Source organism: Drosophila melanogaster, chromosome 3R (genome assembly GCF_000001215.4).
Source record: "Drosophila melanogaster chromosome 3R".
NCBI lineage: Eukaryota > Metazoa > Arthropoda > Insecta > Diptera > Drosophilidae > Drosophila > Drosophila melanogaster.
The window spans coordinates 31361044-31381895 of NT_033777.3; the positions used below are offsets into that span (position 1 = coordinate 31361044).

At 45.2% G+C, this 20852-nt stretch overlaps 2 protein-coding genes across 5 annotated transcripts in view; both read left to right on the forward strand.

The window, feature by feature from the left end:
- CG34347 (uncharacterized protein) overlaps positions 1-10705 on the forward strand; it is a 60592-nt gene extending 49887 nt beyond the window's left edge. For 2 of the 4 annotated variants that reach the window (NM_001382071.1, NM_001382072.1), the window contains 3 exons: positions 76-1315; positions 5800-6479; positions 9193-10705. In NM_001382071.1, the coding sequence (NP_001368952.1) occupies positions 76-1315; positions 5800-6479; positions 9193-9205 (1933 nt within the window). In that variant the 3' untranslated portion in view covers positions 9206-10705. The remainder of the gene's footprint in view (positions 1-75; positions 1316-5799; positions 6480-9192) is intronic. The other 2 variants (NM_001382074.1, NM_001382073.1) reach the window with 2 other exon arrangements.
- A 678-nt stretch (positions 10706-11383) lies between these two features.
- On the forward strand, positions 11384-13155 carry gskt (gasket). Its single transcript, NM_170547.3, has one exon. It carries the CDS (start codon positions 11519-11521, stop codon positions 13022-13024), a length of 1506 nt encoding a protein of 501 aa, NP_733426.1. The 5' UTR covers positions 11384-11518; the 3' UTR covers positions 13025-13155.
- The last annotated feature ends 7697 nt before the right edge of the window (positions 13156-20852 follow it).

Genomic DNA, 20852 nt, shown 5'->3' on the forward strand with positions numbered 1-20852 from the left:
TTAAGTATTTTAAAAGTTATTTCAGTTTAACTAACCTGCTTACTCTTTTAACATAAACCTCCTTAAAACTTCCAGATCCAGCGACAGCACTCGCTATGGCACCAACAAATCCTCTGGCGCCTCGAGCGGATCGCACCGGAAGTCGGGGGGCAGTGCCGGCGGGAACTACAACAACTTGATGCAGCAGACCGTGAGTAACCAGCAACAGCAGCAGCGCTCGCTGTTCGCGCAGCAGCAGCGGCAGCAGAAGAGCACCTACAAATACGCCACCTCCTCGCCATCGTCCACTAACCCAGGGAGCTCCTCGGGACTGGCGCCCGTCCACAACCCGGGCTCGAGTTCCAATCCCAGCTCCAGTCAAAACCCCAACAGCGCTACTAACTCTAATCAACAGTCGCCGGCTAATCGCCTGCTCCACTACACGACCTTTGAGAACAACCAGTACAAGTTCAGTCTGAACAATGCGCTGGCCAAGAGCTCCAAGGGCGTGGTGAGTGGAGGAGGCAGCATTAGCAATCTGGCCGGCAACATGGTAACATCTGGTGGTGTCGGTGGTCCAGGCTCTCAAGGTGGTGGTGGTGCTTTCAGCCGGCAGCGCAGCTTCGTGGAGTGGCCCAGCAATCCGGCGTCGCCCTACTATTACCAAGGTCCTTCCACGCACGTGGCGCAGGTGAAGCGCCGGGATGCCAAGTCAGATATTGGGGTGCCCACCAGGCGGCTCTCCGGACAGAGTTTGACCAAAACGCAACTTCTGACGGGCGGCGGTAACTCGCAGTTAGCCAATGCGGGCTGTTATCCGTTGCACTATGCGAGCAGCAATGTTGCGGGCGCGGGCTACAATCGTCCCTTAGGTCAAAGATCAGGTGGCAACGGCTCCTCCGCCAGTGGCTTTGGCCTCCAGCCAGCCAAATCGGACCTCTTCTTGTCCTACATCCACGGCGGGGAGTACGAAAGACCCTACATATACAACTACAAGATGCCGCAGATGCCGGGTGGAGCCGGGGCAGGAGCAGGAGCAGGAGCTGGAACGGGAGCAGTGGGCTCCCCAAAACAACAGACCACCGCTTACCACATTTCTGGGTCGCAGACCGCAGATCCGCCGCCACCCCCTCCTCCACTGTACGGCGGCACGGCGCCCGCCAACGACGTCATGTACTATCAGTTCGACAAAGGAGCCGCCGTCGCTGCCGGACCTCCTTCCACGTCGTCGTCCTCGTCGCCGCCCATTGTCCAGCAGCCGCGGCAAACGGGCGGTCCATTAGTGTATCTGCAACATGGCCAGAATCCATCTGTGCCCGAGGTGCAGCAGTCAACTGTGAGTACGAAGTGCAAACCTGTCGCATGTCGATGTTGAATGTTGATGTTGATGTTGATGTTGATGTGGATACGTCCACCTGCCCCTCCTCCTCATCTTCAGTTTGTGCAACTTGTCTTTCGTTTGCCACTCCATTGTGTTGCATGTTTGTGTTCCGCGCCTTAATTGAATCCGTATTTTACTGGCACTATCGCATCCCCAGCCAAGTACTTAGCGTGTATGGCATGATACTCCTCCTCCTCCTTTATATTTTCGGTTTGTATTTCTAAAGAGTACTAGAGTCTATGGCGTAGTGTGTATCCGTATTTGCCCAAGTGTAATAAGTAACTGAAGCTTTTATGTTGATTATTTCGTAAGACCCATTGTGTGAGGGTTGAGGGAGTTGTGGGGGCTGTCCTCATTTCCGCCAAATGAGGAATCCTTATCGCACACACACTCCACCCAAAGGACCTGTGTGTGTCTGGCCCTGTCGAAAGCCAGAAATGTTAACTTGCCGCTATCTCAGCTGCGGGTTGCTCTGAAATTTAATTAACTTAAATTTAAGGCGTGAGAGCGCCACTTGGGTTTGGGATCCTTTTCAGCACTCGAATTTCAGTGGAATAGTTGGGCAAATCTTGGCCAGACATATGCCCATATATTCCTAACTCAAAAGAATGTTTCGCAAAACTTTGCCCAATTTCACGCATGCCTAATTAACAACTGAAATATTCCAACTAATTTCTGCCGGAGCGCAAATAAATTACCCGAAAAATAAAAGGCCATAAAGACCCAGTAAAGACAAAGGTTTTGGCTAGCGGGGGCAATAAAAGAGAATAAATAATAAGCAACTATTTGCGCTACATTATCCAAGATTATATAACAGACAGGACCTCCAGTCCTTCCTCCTCCTTGACTTTTTCTCTTCTCTTCTGCTGCCCGAGCAAATAATTTCAGCCAGAGTTGATGGCACGAAAGCAGAAATACTTACCATTCTAAAATAAATTCTGGGCCAGCTTCCAAGCTCTCGACCGGGTCACACGCATGTGTGTATATCCTCCAGATACACACACATGCACGCGTATTCGTATTTCCCAAACGGCAAGAGAAACAACAAGCGGGAGTACATAGAAACATTTTCGAAATGTTTGGCATAATTTTGCTATAAAATAAATTTTGCAAAATTGTTTTTCCTAAGCTGGGAAGCAGCTTAGTGAGGAGCGGCCAAGAACGACGACTACGCCTGAAATGGCAGCCAAAGCAACGACATCAGCAAGGACATCAAATAAAACAAGCAAATCAAAAATTATGACAGCACAGCAAGGGGCAAAATCGGCCAAAGGAATATGCCAAACACGGTATCCTGCGGCAGGCGAAGATACACTTGAAAAATATATCCCGTTTCTATTGACCATAAAAAACTGAGAACAAACTAGTTCAGTCTTAAGTAAAACCATTTCAATCGAAATATATGCCATTACTTTTTCTGCATTTTAAAATTCCTTAACACTTAGATACAATTACTTCATAAGTAAATTTTATTTTCTATATTTCCGATTTCTCTGAGTGCACTCGGATATGGGACTAGGGACACCATCTTGGCCAGGCCAAAGTGGCAAGTGCGCAGCCAGCGGCCAACAGACAAACGCCAATGCTGACAACCCCCCCAAAAAAAGGGCGGGCGGGGAAATGGGTAGGCGTGGCTGGGTTGGCGTCCTCGCCCCAAAAAGCAGTTAAGTCAATAAATTTACTGATTTAATGTGGCAAAAGTTTCGATTGCTGTTGTCTCTGCCATTTGCTGTGTTGTTTCAAGGGCTAGCAGTTTTCGCCGTTGGCGAAGAACATATCGAATGATGGTTTTGTCCCTGGTAAAACGCCTGCAGTTGTTATTATATCTATTGTCCGGACTGTTTCCGTTTTAGTAGCCCCAAGGAACCGGCCACACTTGGCCAAATCCTAACAAATGCTAGATTAACACAATTGGCAAACAATAAGGCAACAAACTTATAGGCCTTAAAGCGATTGCTTATCGATGGAAGCGTCTTTCGTTTGAGGAGAAATGGTCACAAATTGATTGAGTTGTTCAGAAAATCGAATGGGCATTTTAATTTAAGTAAACATTTGCGTATTTATGCAACTCGCTATTTAGTTTTCCCTCCGTTTTTTCAAGTTCATTAAAAAGTAAAGTTTAAAGGTCAAAAAATATTATGATAGCCCTGGTCAACAGCATGAAATTTTAAATTTAGAAAACAATGCCCAGGGTAAACAATGACCGCAGCAGAAATGCATTCATTCCATCATAACTTTGAAAAAAATGGCAAATAAAATATGGGAATAAAAATATGAAATTGCCAATTGATTTATTGGCAGAAAACATTTTTCCATGTCAAATAGTGCGGAAAATGTACAAAGTGAGAAACAAAGGGAAACTTAAAACAAATACTCGTTTTTTTTTTTATCCAACATCCCGTGAATGATTTAATTATTCATCATGTAGGCAATTGAAAATACTAGATGGCTTGTAGGGGTGGCCCTTTTTCCGGGCTCTAAACGCCCTTTTGTCTTTTGGGCTGCAGGCGGCATATGGCATATTTTTATGCGTTTTTATTTAAAATGTTTTATGCATTCGAGAAAAAAGAAAAGCGCTGCACAACTGCTGGCGGAGTAGAAAAAATAGATCCTGGCGCTCGGTGGTTGGCAATTATCTTTGATGGCGACAGTTGCCAGACGAGGTGGTGACCCATCCTTGGTGACCCACCCAGTTTGTTCCTAACATTGGATGCGACCCCCTGTTCAGTTTTCCTCGGAGCCGCGTGTTAATGAACGGGGCGTTTGACACTGGGCCACATTTATGCCAGACAATTTGATGCATTAGCGTGTGTGTGTTGGTTGGCCATGGGCGTGTTTGCCCAATTAAGGCACACACACTCGCTCACACACACACACCCATAAGCGGGGAGGAAAATTAATTAAATTCCTTGGCTTTGGCCGGCGCTCTTCAAGTTTGTTTATGCAATCTTGTACGTGTTTCCATTAGGCTACAATTCAAAGTTCATTATTGAATGGAAGTGGGCGAGGCCTAGCAGATAAACTTCCCTCCTGCGGCAACAAATACGATTTTCAAGTTGAATGCAATTTTAATTAATAGAAAATCAAACAAACTTTGTGTATATACAAAACAAACTTGTGTTCTCCGGCAAACTTGTGTAGTTTGGCTACAAAAAGCATAAGCCGCCAGCACACAAAGGCCGAAAGCTTAAGTGAGTAAAGGATACTCAGGAACTCGAACTCGCACTCATACTCATACTTAGACCCCTGAACCATTCGAGTGTGCTTGTGTTTGTACACCTTTCTGATTTCATTTACAAATGAATCTCACTGGCCGGCAGCCATTTCCCCAGCTTTTCCCCCATTTCCCGGCGTTCTCCCGGCTCGTGTGCTTATGTGTTGACTTTTGGCAAAGAACTCGCCATCATAAAGGCATCAAATGGGCTTCAAGCGAACGTGTCTTGGGCCAAATTGAATGAGCTTTTAAGTGTATTGAGCCAGAGACAGAGCCAAGTCGCATTCAATGCGATTAGTTACCGCACATGTCTGCCACCTGAATGGCTTAATACCTTGCTTAAATGCAAATCGAAAAGTGTTTTCTTATATACCAATATTTTTAGCTGGCTAGGCTAGAGCCTTTAGCTAGCTGAAGAACAAATTAAAGTATATATTGTTAAAGAGAGTCCCATTAAAGCATGGTAACTAACCTCTGGATCAACAAGGACTCAATGAAGGAATCGCTATCCGCTGTGCAATCAACAGAAAACCGCAGGGCGTGTGGCGCATTTCGAATGGGTTAGGTATAGCAATCCCCCAGAGCTCACCTGGAACCAGCTCCCAATTCCCAGTCCCCCCAGCCCAATCCCCAGGTGCCTGCCCTATCCTGGCCACCTGTGCACGCGGTTTGATTCGAATGGTCAGCTGTTTGGCCGCCGGGGCTTTAGTTACCATTACCATTGCCATTACCATCGGCTTTGGCTTTGGCATTTGGCATTGTTGATTGGGGCCCTTGTTATTCGAGTATTTTGCGTGTAATTAAAATTGTGCAGGACCCGCGCTGCAGCAAATGATAAATTCATAAACTAGGGCAGGGGTATTTTCGCTGCTGTTTGTAAATTAATTAAAATACTATAGCAGCATACATTGGGTTGATTTTGTCAATATTATCCTAATTGAAATATTATGTATGTAGTCGAAATTGTCGATAAACAGCATGTGTTTGTGTTTTGCCTGTGCCATTTATTATTATGATAAATTAGTAAGCCTAATATTGTGATAAACAACTGCGTAGATGTGTAAGTTGCATGCCCGGCCGTCTGTCCCTAAAACTACTGAACAATAGAGCGTGATTAGAGCCCTGCAAGAAAGCTAAACCTTGTTTGTATTTTCAACCCCACCACCCCCGTACTACAACCCCAAACCACCCCCAATTGGATTCGATTTGCGATCCCCGAAACCAGACGCACTCCTCGCACTCCTGCAGCGAGGAGGACGAGGCCATGATTGTCCTGGAGGCCCTGCAGATGGAGGCGCAGACCACCAACGATGAGACCGAAGACACCGAAGACGATGAGGCCGCCGAGGCCGAGGACATGTTTGATGCGGATGCTCCTTTGATGTCCCCCACGGGCAGCCACAATAGCTCGAATAACAATAACAACAGCAGCAACAACTGCATCGCCAACAACAACAGCTGCGGCGGCGGCGGCATTCGTCAATCCAATCCATCGAGCAATATTAATTTCGATAATTGCAATGCGAATGTCTACTGTGGTCAGAAGGCAAAGCAACTAGGGCCAATTACCAGCGGCAACCAAACGTCAAATTGTCCCACATTGAACGCAAATGCAAATGCAAATGCAAATGCAAATGCGAACCCGAATCCGAATCTGAATCTGAACCCGAATCCGAGTAGCCACAACACCAATAGTCACTCCAGTAGCCAAGCGAATGCGAATGCGAATCCCCCACCCAACACCACCAACAATATCACAGCAGCAACTTTAGTTGCAGGTGCAGCAGCAGCAGCAGCAGCAACTGGCACGGCAGCAACATCAACTGCCACCAACCTGCAACAAAATCAAAACATTTCCTCCAGCTTAGAGATAATCCTTTCGCCAATTATCCAAAGTAGTCGACGGTAAGTTTTATTTTCAGTTCGTTTTCGTTTCGTTTCGGTTGCCGTTGTTCTGTTTGTTGAGTAGGTACAACCTATTTTCTGTTCTCTGTAGCTAACAAGAAGTAATACCGATACCGACCTCTGACCTGCATGCTAAAACCGAGAAACAACAGAAGTGACTTTTCCTTTAGATGGAAATGTATGCAATTTTTTCTTCTACCCAGGTTGTTCAGCGTTGAGTTATTGTGTCTATCTGCTATTGTTACGGATTGCATTGAAGTTCTAGCTTTGAGATGTTGACAAAAACAAAATGAGTTGAAAGCCCTTTGTTCTGTTACCCCGATTTTTCTTCCCTGCCACACATTAAACTTTATTGAACAGCGCGGGAAATTTAAAAGAACTCAACCCCAAAAACCAGATACACGACAGCTCCTTTAAGTGGGCGAAAACAAAACGAAACGAAAACATTATAAATTATGTATTAATGTGCCCGTTAGGCCTACGCAACGCGGAAATGTCGGGACCTCCCAGCTGCCAATTTTCAATTGCCTTTGGGCCAAGATAACAATCGACTTGGGGGCCAGGACAATGGCAAAGCCTCTCAGGCAAACATTCATTTTCATTTCAATTTCACTTGCCTGCTCCTTGCTTTCGTTCTGGATTTACATTTGATTTGACTGCCTTTCCCCCCATTTTTGTGCCCGGACATTTTTCCGCGTGGAGGGGCAGCACAGAAACGCACAAATATTTATGTAAGCTAGGAAATTCGACAGCCTCTTTACAAATGAATAGGTTAATGTCATCGGGGTGGAATCTGCTCTTTTGTTTACGAGCCCAACTTGGGGCAAATTGACTTTAAACATGTCAATTTAAATTTTGGGACCCCCATCCAGCCAGCCAACCCAGCAGGCCTCATTAACGGCCACCCGGAAAAGTATGCTATGGCAAACGCAGAAATATTACTCATACGCCGCATTGCACGCAGCCATTGAAGCAACAAAACGACAATTTCACAACAAATTAACCACCCAGCCAACCAAACAGCCAGCATTCGCATATCCGAGTGGATGTGAAAGTCCGGGACATTCATTTCGAGCTGGGAATTGCAAGTAAATGACCTTCAAACTCGATAAGCGAAAACAAAACAAGCGAAAGTGCTAAAAATATACATAATTTTCAGAACACGAAGACAAAGGTCCCCCGCACATGCACACATGAAAATATGATAGGACACAAAACACACCCACAGTCACACATTAAAGTATATGTGTTGCCGGGTGGGTAAATGATATTTCTGCCGGCTCGATGGCTCGATGCCAATGTTTCTGTGACTCCGACCCGCACATAAATACAAATTTCAACAAAACAACAGGCCACAAAACAAAAATAAACCCACAAAAAAAAAATAAGCGATGAAAGCAAAAAGGCGCAATGTTGGCAACAACAGGAGCAGCCAGTAAAAAGAACCAAAAAACAACCAGGCTAGGCAAACATTTCATATCGTAGAAATACTTTGGAGCCAAATAAACAACATTTTGTAGAAGCACAAAAAAGGCATAACAAACAGTTGAAAGGGAAAATGGTTGGCCCGAGGGACTTAGAGGACCTCGGGCTACTCTCTATTTGATTAAGATAAATATTTAAGGCCGGTCAATATTTGGAAAGTATTTCGCTGGAAGTTGTTAGAAATCAAATGTGAATAGAAATGGAAATGGAAATAAATACAATATCCCATGGTTTGAAAATGTTGATAGATTTCAACAAAACAATATCCGATGAATGCTTTATTTTGTTCCCATAAAAATGAGATAATCTTAACCTCGGACTTGCAACACTTTTTTTCGACTTTAATGCAGTTCCCTTTGCAACACACAGCCCCAACTTGGAAAGGGTATTTCCACAAAGGGTCTGCGTGTTCGACCTTGGCACAACGACAGTTCTTGTTTTAGATTAGAGCCCCTGGTCTCCCAACCCCTTGGCCCCCGCAATTCGGCCATTTGGAGCCCATCGCGACTTGTAGCTAGGCCACACGCCACCAGCAACAAAGGGACTCGGGGAAACTTTACGCATTTTTGTCACAGAAAGAAAATAGAAAACGAAAACGAAAGCGGTGGCGCAAGGAAAGTGCTGAAAATGTGGAAAGTGCCCGAGTGGCAATCGTAAATTTGACGCACATTTTTGCCGGAGGGCGGAGAGATAAGCTTATGAATGGCTTTATAAAAACTCACCCCATTTACACACATAATGTAGAATGACTTTTTTTCCAGGATTTCTTTTTGGTTTATGATTAAATTAAGTAATTATTTGTGGTGCGGCGCCAACTGAAATGATAAAAAGTATTCAATTTGTGGCAGTTGCTGCGATAAAACTGAATTTACTGCGGCCATAAACTGCGTGGCGGCACTTGAACTATATTTTTGTAAATTTATTTCGAATTGAAGAGCACCATAACGCATACGCACCGTAGTTGCTAAAACAAACTAACAAGCTATACTCACAAGCACACGCATATATATACATAAAAACATACGCATACACTTACACATACACTTACATTACCGAGCACTAGAGAACTTAAATGAGAAAATCGAATCAACAAGGAAACTTTTTCTAACATGTGCAAATATTTTCTCTCTTTCTTCCCACCCCCAAAAACAAAAACCCTCTTTTCTCCCCACTTTTATTTTCATGCCATGCAAATGCAACTACTACAAAACTACAATGCAAACGGCAGAGCGCAATTGTAAGCGAAATGAGCACAGAGTTGTGAGAATTAGCTAAATTTAATTTGCAATAGCCAAAGCCCGCCGACCATGCCCCTGCAGCAAGAGTAAACTGCTCCTCGAACCCGCCGCCCACTGCATTCTGCAAACTTTGGTTGCAGCAACAGCAGCAGCAGCAGCAACAGCAGCAGCAACAGCAGCAGCAGCAACAGCAACACCAGCAACACCAATCCCAGCAGCAGCAACTCTACGAACAGCAGCAGGCTTGGCTCTAGAAAAGAATAAACACGCACAACGTGTAAGTGGAAAGTTAAATGGAAACTACATGTGCGGGTTCAACATCAACAAAGCAGGAGCAACAATAAACAACATTTAAAAGCCGCTGGGGCTGAAGTTGGAGCAAAACTTTTCACCAGCACGTTGCGTTTGCAAATTAAATGCACATTATGCCGACATGTAAATAGATAATGCTGTATATAGGCAAGTTGGGACAGGGAAACTTAATCGTAAAGCGAGCAGGCCCAGTAATCTTAAGACGCGAATAATCAAAAAGCCAAAAAAGCAAATGTATCTCACAGATAAACAACAGCAATCGGGGGCCTGTGGGCTGCAGGATGAAAGCAAAAAGCTGAAAGTAGCATAAAAGCAAAAATAAATTGTGCGTTAATGATAAGCGGCGCACATTTCAGCGGCATAAAATTTATTAAAATATGCGCACAAGGCAGACAGCGCGGAAAACTTAGCAATGCCGGGCCCCCAAAAGTAGGCAGCACAAACAGACCCACGCAGACACACACACACACACACACACACACAGACAGGCACATACTGGAAAAGGACTTCTTCCGGAAATCGTTGGCGATAAATATAAAATTTTATTGTGCTCCGTATCTGGCCGAATCTGTATGTGTGTGTTTGCGTGCGCCTGGAAGTAAATTAAATATACGTTTTTATTAACTACTAAGAACCAATTTGATACGCATTTAAATAATGCCTCTTACACAAGAGCACACAGAAGATTATGTAAAATTTAATTTTACTGCAGCCAGCGGCAGCAACGAGAAAAGCCAAATAAATGTAGAAGCCTAAATGTGTATGTAATTTAAATAAAATATATTCGTAGAAGAGAAAGATACTCTAGTGTAGCCCCAACTACTTACTTACTTATGCCAACAACGTCCAACAATTTCAATAATATTTACGTAAGCGAACACTTTCGACCATATACGTTAAGCCCCATTTAGCTTAGTTTAATCATTTGCAACTAATTTAAGTCCGTCCGCTGGTTGACCTTCTCGACCTCTGTGACTCCTGAATTGTGTAAATATCCCTTTTGTTAACAAATATTACTCAACAATTTGTGCGGTCAAACTAGAGCTAACGAGTAGGAACGAATACGGAATGCATATGAAACATTATCGATAAAACACTTTAACAATCTACTGCATATGGGTGTTAACTGCAAAACGAAAAGGAAATATAAATATATACGATTAAATGTCTCTAACAAGATTTTACCATGAGTGTGTCACTTTTATATAAATCTATATATATATATATCTAATATATACAATAAAATTACAAGTGAAAAATAAACTGCAAGCGACATTTTATACAAACATTCACAAAGCAGATTTTTATTCGTTTTCCGGGGGCAGACATCTGTGCTATCTGGGGCTATATAAAAAAAATCCACCCTCGGGGGCACTTCAACTGTAAGGAAACAGTAAAAGCATGGTCCTTTGATAAGCGAGTGGACAGGATGGCCAAGACAAGGAGGGCCAAGTCGAGTTAGCCAAAGCCAAGCGATAAGATGCCAGGAGACAAAGGCGCCAGCGAAACTTTCAAGTCGAAAGTCGAGTCGTGGACAACAATGCAAAGGGGTCCTGCGAAATTAGCCAACTTACGCGGAACAAAGAAAGGCTCTCACGAATTATGAATGGCCTTGCATAAGTTCGGCTCAAGTGGCCAAGCCACCTCGAGCTCAGAGATTCGGGCTCCACAACAACTTGAAGTGAAAACTACGCTTGAATCCCTTGAATTATGAGTGAGCAGCTATTAAATACTTTCTTTTTGTGACAGCATTACTTACTTATCCAACGAGCTAAACTACTAAGCTGACTTAAATCACTGAATTAATTCTGAGACCCACCTCGTATAAACCCCAGCCATCCTGGAAATAAACTACAAAAACTGTCAACACTAGAGTAAAGGCAGTTCCACACGCATACGCACAATTTTTTTAAATTTTGTTTGATATTTTAAACACATGAAATCTCGTGGATAACCAAAGTCATACTCATACTCATACCGACATACTCAGGAATCTCAGATCAGATGGCTTCCCAGAGTAAGAACAGTGGGTTGACCAACAAGGTGACCACGGTGGTGGCCACCAATGCCTTCGGCGCTGATGTGATGAGCGAGATCAGCTACACGGACGCGAAAGTTGTGGGCAATGGCAGCTTCGGCGTGGTCTTCCAGGCCAAAATGGTGCCCAGCAACGAAATGGTGGCCATAAAGAAGGTCCTGCAGGATCGGCGCTTCAAGAATCGGGAACTGCAAATCATGCGCAAGCTGCGCCACGATAACATCATAACTCTCAAGTGGTTCTTCTTTTCAAGTGGCGAGAAAAGGGACGAGGTCTATCTGAACCTGGTCATGGAGTTCTTGCCGGAGACGCTGTATAAAGTGGAGCGACAGTACGCAAGGGCAAAGCAAACCTTGCCAGTTAACTTTGTCCGACTTTACATGTACCAGCTGCTGAGGAGCATGGGATATCTCCACAGCTTGGGATTCTGTCACAGGGACATCAAGCCGCAGAACATGCTGCTCGATTCGGAGACGGGTGTGCTTAAGCTCTGCGATTTCGGCAGTGCCAAGCAGCTGATCTCCGGCGAACCCAATGTCTCGTACATCTGCTCAAGGTACTATCGTGCGCCTGAGCTAATTTTTGGCTCCACTGACTATACCACCAAGATCGATATGTGGAGCGCCGGGTGTGTGATGTCAGAGTTGCTGCTGGGCCAGCTCATCTTTCCCGGGGACTCGGGAGTGGACCAGATTGTAGAGATCGTCAAGGTTATGGGCACTCCCACCTCGGAGCAGCTCCATGACATGAATCCGCATTACAAGCAGTTCAAGTTGCCGGAACTGAAGCCGCACCCCTGGTCCAAGGTGTTCAGGATTCGCACACCGGCGGAGGCCATAGATCTGGTCTCCAAGATGCTGATATACTCGCCCAATGCCAGGGTTTCTCCGTTGATGGGCTGTGCCCATCCGTTCTTCGACGAACTTCGTCAGGATCCACACCAGCAGTTGCCCAACGGCAGGAGCTTGCCGCCGCTGTTTAACTTTACAGACTATGAGAAAACCATCGAGCCGGATACAATGCCGCTGCTGCTGCCGCGGGCTCAGGGTTCCAGCACCACCAAGGAGCCAAGTGCTGCCCACAGGAACCGCAATACAGCCGGGGAGGAGAGCCCTCGGAAAACGGAGGACAGCCAAAAACCGGCGACAGCAGCGCTCTCAAAGTCCCCTGGACCTTCGGGCAAGGCGCTCGAATCCCCGCCAGGCTTTTTGCAACACGATTTGGGAAACGGCGACCATGTGGCTGTGGGCACCATGCCAATGGAGCCCCTGACCCTGGAGCAGAACCACTTCGCAGCAGAGAGCTATGCAGTCGGCGAGGATGCCGAGGATAATTTAGAAGAGGATGTCGGTGATGAAAACGACTATGACTACGATGATGGTGGGCAGTGCAATAGCACCTACATCAGCGACGACATGGATGAGGCCTCCGAGTCGGATGACGACGATTTCGAGGAAGAGGATGAAAACTAAATTGTTTCTTAAAGGGGCTTTAGGTCTTGATTTGAACCGCACAAACAGACAATCCCTTGAAAATTTAGAATTAATAGTATGATTCAAAATTGAAGCACAGGAAATGAAACAATAAAATTGTTTGTCCTTTTAAAAACGATATTCTTTTGTAATTTTCTTTTTTCGTTTTCAAAATATATGATTTCATACATTTAGACACCTTCACCATCGGGATGTGATTTCACATGGATGGCCGGTCTAAAAATATACTTAATTATTTAAATGTGAACGCAATAGGGTGGCGCCTCGACAAGGTTGTCCTTGCTCAGTTCTCTGCAATATAAATTTCCGCGCTTTATGGCGGTTCAAATGCCGGCGGAGAAACTGAATCCCAAAAACAGGAGTCCAGCACGCACACATGTCCTTTCCTTTCCGGAGGCGAGTCACATTTCCTGCCTTCGTCCTTTCGTGTCCTCCTGCCCACTCTATTTCTCGGCTTCTGTCTCTCTGTATATCTGTGTGTGTGTTTGTTAATGTGGTAAAATGAATTTTCAGTTTCATTAGTTAAATTGAATAATGGAAAACTTTGTTCGCCGCATTCAACTCACTGTTGTTGTTGTTTTTGGCCATGCCTGGCCTGGAAGCGAAAGTTACACTTCCGTTGGCAACACAAATACACAGCCACTAACTCACCCGCACACTCACACACACGCACGCATACATAAACGCACAAGGACATGGAACCGGGCAATAAAGCAAATTTATGCAAACGATAAATTTCGTGCGAGAGAAATTGTTTGTTTTGTGTTTTGTGTTTTGTGTTCGCCAGTTGTGACGTCGAGGGAAAAATGGCAGGCGGAATAAGCGGAGAACGAGTGTAGTTAGTGCCTCTAAGTAGCAGTTACCAATTACTCACCATTTTGGCCCTGTGCTGCAATGATATTTCCGCGCTTAAAGCTCACTCGAGTAAAGTTGGCAAATGCAATTTTAAACTACAGCAAAACGATGCGTAATTAAATATTCCAGAATGGAAAACGAAAATGTTTGTGTAATTTGATTCTGTGGTTTATGACTAATTTAAATGCCAAAGAAAAGGTAAGCTTAATATGAAACAAATGCGATTTCGCCATATTGAAAATCTTTAGTCCGATACTCCCTTAATGCTCAGATTAGAGAAGCCATTCAGTTTTCCGACCGTGATACGCAAAGTTTAAACTGTACTCTCATTAAGCGAAAAGTCAAGCACACACAGACTCCGGGTGAAAATCTTTCGCAACAGCGATTACACGGCAACACTAGCAACTAACCGCAGGAGCAGCCGGCGGAGCGGAGTCCGGCGGAAGGGAGAGACACTCCGGCACGGCTGAGTAATAAACACGCCGATGACTATTTACAAAGTGTTAGCTGCGGGTTGTTGTTGTTGGTGTTTTTGGGGCGTTGCGGGTGTTTTCTGGGTGTCGGTAGCTAAACCTTTGACTCAAGTGAGATTACGATATGCTACATAATAGAAACTCGGGCAGCCGTGAAGAGGTGGGATTTGGGAGGTCTGTCCACAAGGAGGTGTCCGGAACAGTCGGGGATCCGGGGCCGAAGGAGCAGGAGCAGAAGCAGGAAGAGTAGCTGTGGCTGTGGCAGCAATGGCAATGAAACATTTTTCGGGAACAGCAGCCAAGGGGCACATGGCCGTATACGGCTGTATGGCCGTAACTTGCAGGCATTTTACGGCCTTTTGGGCAGCAGAATGGAGTTCGGAACCAAGTGGGGAGCTGCTCTGTTCAGCTCTGTCTGTTCTGCTCTCAATGGCTACTAACAAGCAGCCGCCCAAGGTGAATGCGGTTAAAGTGCTTTCGGTTAAAGCATTTCGTGGGCCAAAGCATTTGCATAAACAGTAAAACCTTCGCATCAACGCCAACCGGGCAAACAAACAAACAAAAACAGGCAGTCGTGCAAATAGACAGAAGGCCAGAAGCGGGCGGACAAGAGTGCCTGGGATGCCAAGGATAAAAGTGGCAGGAGCGCAGACTTCCTGTTGCTATTGCAACCAGAATTATTTTATTTCCGTTTCCGGACACGCACACTTGTAGCTGCCGGCTGCCGGAGTCGAAAATGCGAAAATGCGCCTGCGGTGCCCACCTTTCTGCGCCGAGATAAATTTTCACTAAATGCACTTTTAATGGGCTCCACACGGCACTCTCCGGAAACTAAACCGAATCCGAGAACCGAAACGAAACCGGAACAAGCTAAATGAGCCACCAGAGGTGCGCTGCTAACAAGCATATCATATTCGGAGGTATTAAATACTCTGTGCAAACTTTTCGATTGAATCGACAGCAATGAATCATCTTTTATTGAACCTTGACCAACTAATGTTGAGCTCCTTGAATCCTTTGAAACATACCAGTGATAGTCCTTTAGCCTTGGCTATTATGTGTCCAGCTGTGCGTTTGTGATTCCTAGGCAGTAAAGTATTCTGGTATCCCCGGGGACCAAATGAACCTGGTCATCTCCGTGCTGCATTTGAAATTGTGTATGTTGCCAATTTTCGACAGCACGGATGGGCCTGGTGTCCTGGGATGGAAATAGCTGGGCAGAGGGAGGCTGTGGCTGCGGTTTGTCCAAATAAAGCAGTTGAGTTAGTTATGCGCAGCTTGCGGTTTCGCTTTGACTATTTTTGCGTGCAGAAATGCGAAATGCCAGCGGGAGGGCAACGCGTTTGGTAGAGCCTGTGTAAAACGGCAGACGGACTAATTAGGAAATTGTACGCTTTAATGCAGCCTCAACAAAATAAACGCCTAAATTTGTTATTGAATTTACACGCAAAAGCTGGAACAGGAACCCCGCCCCGAAACGTGACGATTTTTTGAGGACGAGAGCGGGGACGGGCAGCTGTGAAAAGTTTGCACACAAAAGCGGAATGTCCTGGCCACACACATGTTGGCCATTTATGCACTTGAACTTTTGCTGCTCAAAGTTCCGGGGGATAGAAAATCGAAGTTTTAATTGGATTTGCGATTCAATTAACAGATTTGTCAGCATGTAAACAGTTTTATGACGTCGCAACAGCGACAGGACCTTCTGAGCAGAGCAGAGCTTAGCTGAGCTGGCCATGCAATTGCGATTTCACCTTTGAATGAAATTTATTGAAATTGATTTGCCATTTTAATGGAATTACGGTGGCAGGCGAAGGTGGCCAGTGCATTCCCAGCTCGGCGTTTAATTGAAATCTTTTAATTAGTTTGATTTTCCAATCAAGTGGCATAGAAGACAAACAGGAGTGGCCATTTCCCTGCGGTCGAGCACCGCCCATTCCGCCTCCTCTCGCAGCCAAGGAAAGCCAATTAGTTGCAATGCCTTGAAGTATGCTTTCGGGGCTGTGGGCTACTGTCTCGGTTCGAGTTCGATATCCATTATGTTGTTCACGTCGATTGTCTGTCGATTACAAAGTCCCCCCAGCCCTTCCTCGTCACTCCACTCCCTGGAAGAGCTATGCAAAGCGCTCCCTTCGCCGGAGTCGTTGCGCAACATAATCATTATCCTTGGCTTAACTCGAGTGGCAGCAGATACGGACGGAGTGCGGAGCAGAACGGGTCTGTGCCAGGCTCTGCCAAAAGGATTTCGCCTATTGATTCCACAAAGTGAAAGCCAAATCCACATGATATCAATTTGCTTTCAACGTTATGCCGCTGGCGTAAATAACCGAGACAGTCGGCGGAAGGGGAGGAGCGAAACACATCCAGTGGATTTCGGGTCTTTGCGTGGGCCCTGGGAACCCCCTGAAAAGCTGGCGGAACTGAGCGACTTCTAGCTCCTGACAGCGGGTGCTGAGTAGCGCGGAAGCATCCGAATATCAAAGCACCGGGTTCAATGGATCCCATGAAAGGCAGCCACTTGGTTGGCATGCTAATGTTGCGGGCGATGGGGATGTCGAAACTGCAACACATCTGATTCAATTAACTAATTAAGCCGCCAACTGAAACTACTCTCAACTCAACTACTGAATTGATCTCCTATCTGAGCAGCCGATTTATGGTGGTTTATGGTCTTTTGACCGACAGCCTTCTGCTTGCCAATGATGTAAATGAATAACTAATTCATGATTCTCTTTATATGTAAACAGAGATGTCCTTTAGTGAGGGTTCCTGTCCTTTGGTCGTGCTTCCTTCTGCGACACCCACATAAAAGTATCCATAACTTGCATAAGCTCATCGCAAGCATACCCAATTACGGCGAGCTACCTCCCCCATTTATTCCGTGCCACAAGCCGCAAGTTCGCAAGCCAAAACTCTGCGGCGAGTGCAAAAAACGCAACAAATCCATTATGAGCTTATGCTGCGAGCGCAGTGTAAACTTTTCACACGAATCGCGGAAGCTTTACTTTTTCCGCGCCGAGCAATTATTTTAAATGCGCCGTCAACGCCGCCAAACACAAACTAACCAGACAAACAGTGAAGTCCCGGGTTTCGACTCCGGCGAAGCTCGCTTGCCTCCGACTCCGTACGTGCATAATTAATTCAGCGCATAAATTCAAGACGCCGCCCCAGAAGGGGGCTGGGCAAGTCGCCAAGGAGCTGGCAAGTCTATGAAATTATAAACTTTATCCTTTCGAGGCGCGAGTGTCAAATGGCGACTGGCTTTTTGATGTCGCCAGACAGCCAGCCATTCACAATTCCCGCGCACGACTTTAAATAAATTAAAAACCCTGAGCGATTGTGCCACATGAAAATGTTCCTGCGTGGAAAGAAAATTATGCCAGCTCTCGACGGGAAAATCCGGGAATCAAGAACGAGTTGGAAACTAATCCAAATGTGGCAGAAGTATTCGATACAGATCAAACAACTTTCAGATAATTAAAACTGAAAGAGAAGAATAAATTGTTCGGCGAAGTGAGAGATATCATGGCTGTGGAGGGGGATATGCAAATCCCGTAAAGGACTCAGAAATGGATATGCAAATTGCAGGTGGGATGCAAAGGAAAGTAAGCAACACAAGTAGGGACGGGAATGAACAGCAAGTTAAGGTGAATGCTGCAAAAAAGTTCTGATCAAATATGGAAAAAGGATTGAGGACTGAGCAAAAAAGAGCGAAAAGATGCCATTCAACCATTTTAGGAGCCTAAATAATAACTGTTCAGGCGGAATTCAGTGTTCTAACAACGTTTGTACTCGGCCATTCTCATAAAATATACTACCAGAAGCTGTCGCCAGTCAGCTCTCCCATTTTCCACATCCCAGCGCTTTCCCCGCACTTTCCCCGACATTTTCCCGCTTTCAATATTGTGTGCTTCAAGTGCTTTTGCTCTTTGCATTTTCGCATTGTCAGCAGACGGCGTCTGCTCCACATCCTTTGACTTTGATGGCTCGGCAGCGTGGTCCTGGCTCCTTAGACTCTTTGGTAATTGAAAACGCAAGTTAATTTCTCACTTGCCTGTTTCTTTGTTTGTTGCTTGCCTCCAAGGATTCAGGGATCTTTCCTACTCTTTGGATGAGAGGAGCATGTTTGGGATGAGGATGAGGGGACTGGGCATTGTCGCACTTATTGTATTAAGAAGATTTTTCGGCAAGTTTTCGTAATTAGTAAAGTTTTGATTGTGCGCCAGCCAATGTTCATTTGCGAACTGCCTTGCTCAAATTGATTTCAGTCCATGAAAATCAACATAATCCGGCAGCTGGCAGCACTTTGCATAACTACCCACCATCCGAGCCAGGACGCCTTCCTTCTGCTCTTCAAAAGCAGCTTTGCACTTCATTTTGCCCAGAGTCTCTGGCTCGCATGGTCAGAGAGTGCATAAATTTGCAGGTGGAAAAACGCCTGTCGCCCGTCAAGAAAGTTCGAACTATTCGGTGTGTCTGCCAACATCTATCGCCATTCGACTCAGGACTCCGGACAGTAAGTAGCTTAGAACTTGTTTTACCCACCGATGCGGCAAAAAGTGCGCACTTCATTGATCAGCATTGCTGGGAAAATATTCAAAATTTGCTCAGGCACGATGCGATAAGCAAATGCATATGGGTTTTTTGCCAACTGTAATCGAGCATTTGAATTTGCATTTGCAAATGTGGAAATGTTCCGGCGAAAAGTTTGCCGCCAACGCAGATGAAAAAAAGCGACAGGATGTCCAGAATCCACTTATAAAAACCAGCTCAGTGTTTGGGTTTCGAATTTTCTTCTATAGGCGTCCGAAAGTCCTTTGAGTATGTTGGAAAAACCAGAACTATTTTCATTGCAGCCTTTTTTTAACTTGCAGTCCATTTTTGTTTGAGTGTATCTTCGCTCTGACGATACAGGTGCCAGCGACAATTGTCGCAGTCACGTAAGGATCAAAAGCGTTGCAAAAAAACACGGACAGAGCCATGACATAGATGCGAAAGCAAACTGTCATGTGGCAAAATATGCGCTGGTGTCCTCGATGGTCCGACAGTCCATAGTCCGTAGACCGTAGTCCGTAGTCCGAGGTCCGTTCATATCCTGCCTGCTCGGCATCCTGTTCGTGGGCTAGGCACACAAATAAAGCTTTGATGCCATCAAATTGTGTTTGATGGCGGGTGATAGGCAGCAGGTGAGGCCATTGATTGATTTTACCCTCCTGCAAAACAAACTAATAAGCGAGCGCAGTTGGGGAGACAAGCCTTTATGGCGGTGCAACAGTGCGTATGCGTGTTGCACACTACGTATACGCAATGGGGAGCGCACTGGCATGAGGTAGGTGCATTTATATGGCAGCAGCAATCGCTTTTAAGCACCGAACAATGCAGCTTCCACGCATGAACAGTTCGCAGCTGGATCAAAGTTGCTGGCGCACACGGAACACATCGGAACACACACACACTCAGCTCACACACCACCCTTTCGCATTTGGCCTTGTCAACACATCTTTGCAGGTGGGCGGGATTTGTGGACAACTCGCCGCGGGGATGCATTGTGCAACTGCACACAACACATGTGCCAAATTCCCCGGATTTATTCGATGTGTTACTTACAAATTGTTGAAAACCCAAAAGGGGAAAAATGAGAGTAAAGCTGCGTACAAAATGTGCTGGTAAAAGGAGAAATTTAACAATTTTCCATACGCTTAAACTTTACTAATTCTTTGAATGCTGAAGTGCCAAACCTACCTACACATAAATTATTTTAAAATTGCATTGTTTTTAATTATTTTAATATTTACAGATTTTCTATACACGTAACTTTAACTGGATATCTACATGTCAACTTTCGATTTATACAATTATTTTACAAGCATTTTACCGCGTAACTATTCTACATGGTGGTTGTATAAAAATGACGTACAAAAATGTTGGTTCTTGTCTTGGCTTGAAATATTATTGTCTTTACTAATTATACCCATCACTTGAGCAGGGGTATCATAGAACCACCGACAGCATGTAACAGGTATAAAAAGCATCTGCGAACATAGAAGTTAAATAAATTCTTGATAAAGATCGTTTGATGTGTATGAAAGTTGAAACCTCGGGAATCATAATAGCTAAATAGTTGGACTCTGTCCGTCCGTTTCTTATGTTTGACCGTAAAAAGGTCGAGGCAACTTTACCAGCACTTTATTTTCACAGCGCTCTAGTGTACGCACTCGAAAGCTCTTTCAGGACATGCGCAGCAGGACCCCGCTGACCTTGAATACAACAATAAAGTGAGGCGAATCACAGAGAGCAGCAACCCAAAGAACGTTGTGCCAAGCCGAAAATTTATGCGCGGGCAACAAAAGACGTTCGAATCGCCGTGAACGTGAGCAGACATCTCGCAAAAAGCAAGAACTGCCAGAAAAAAACCCAAGAAGCATGCAGGGACTGGCATAATTTGAAAGACCAAGCCCATGATGACCAACCTCTAAGAA

What these genes read in the sequence shown, in the direction of transcription:
- gskt (NM_170547.3), top strand. Translation starts at nt 11,519, where the DNA reads ATGGCTTCCCAGAGTAAGAACAGTGGGTTGACCAACAAGGTGACCACG.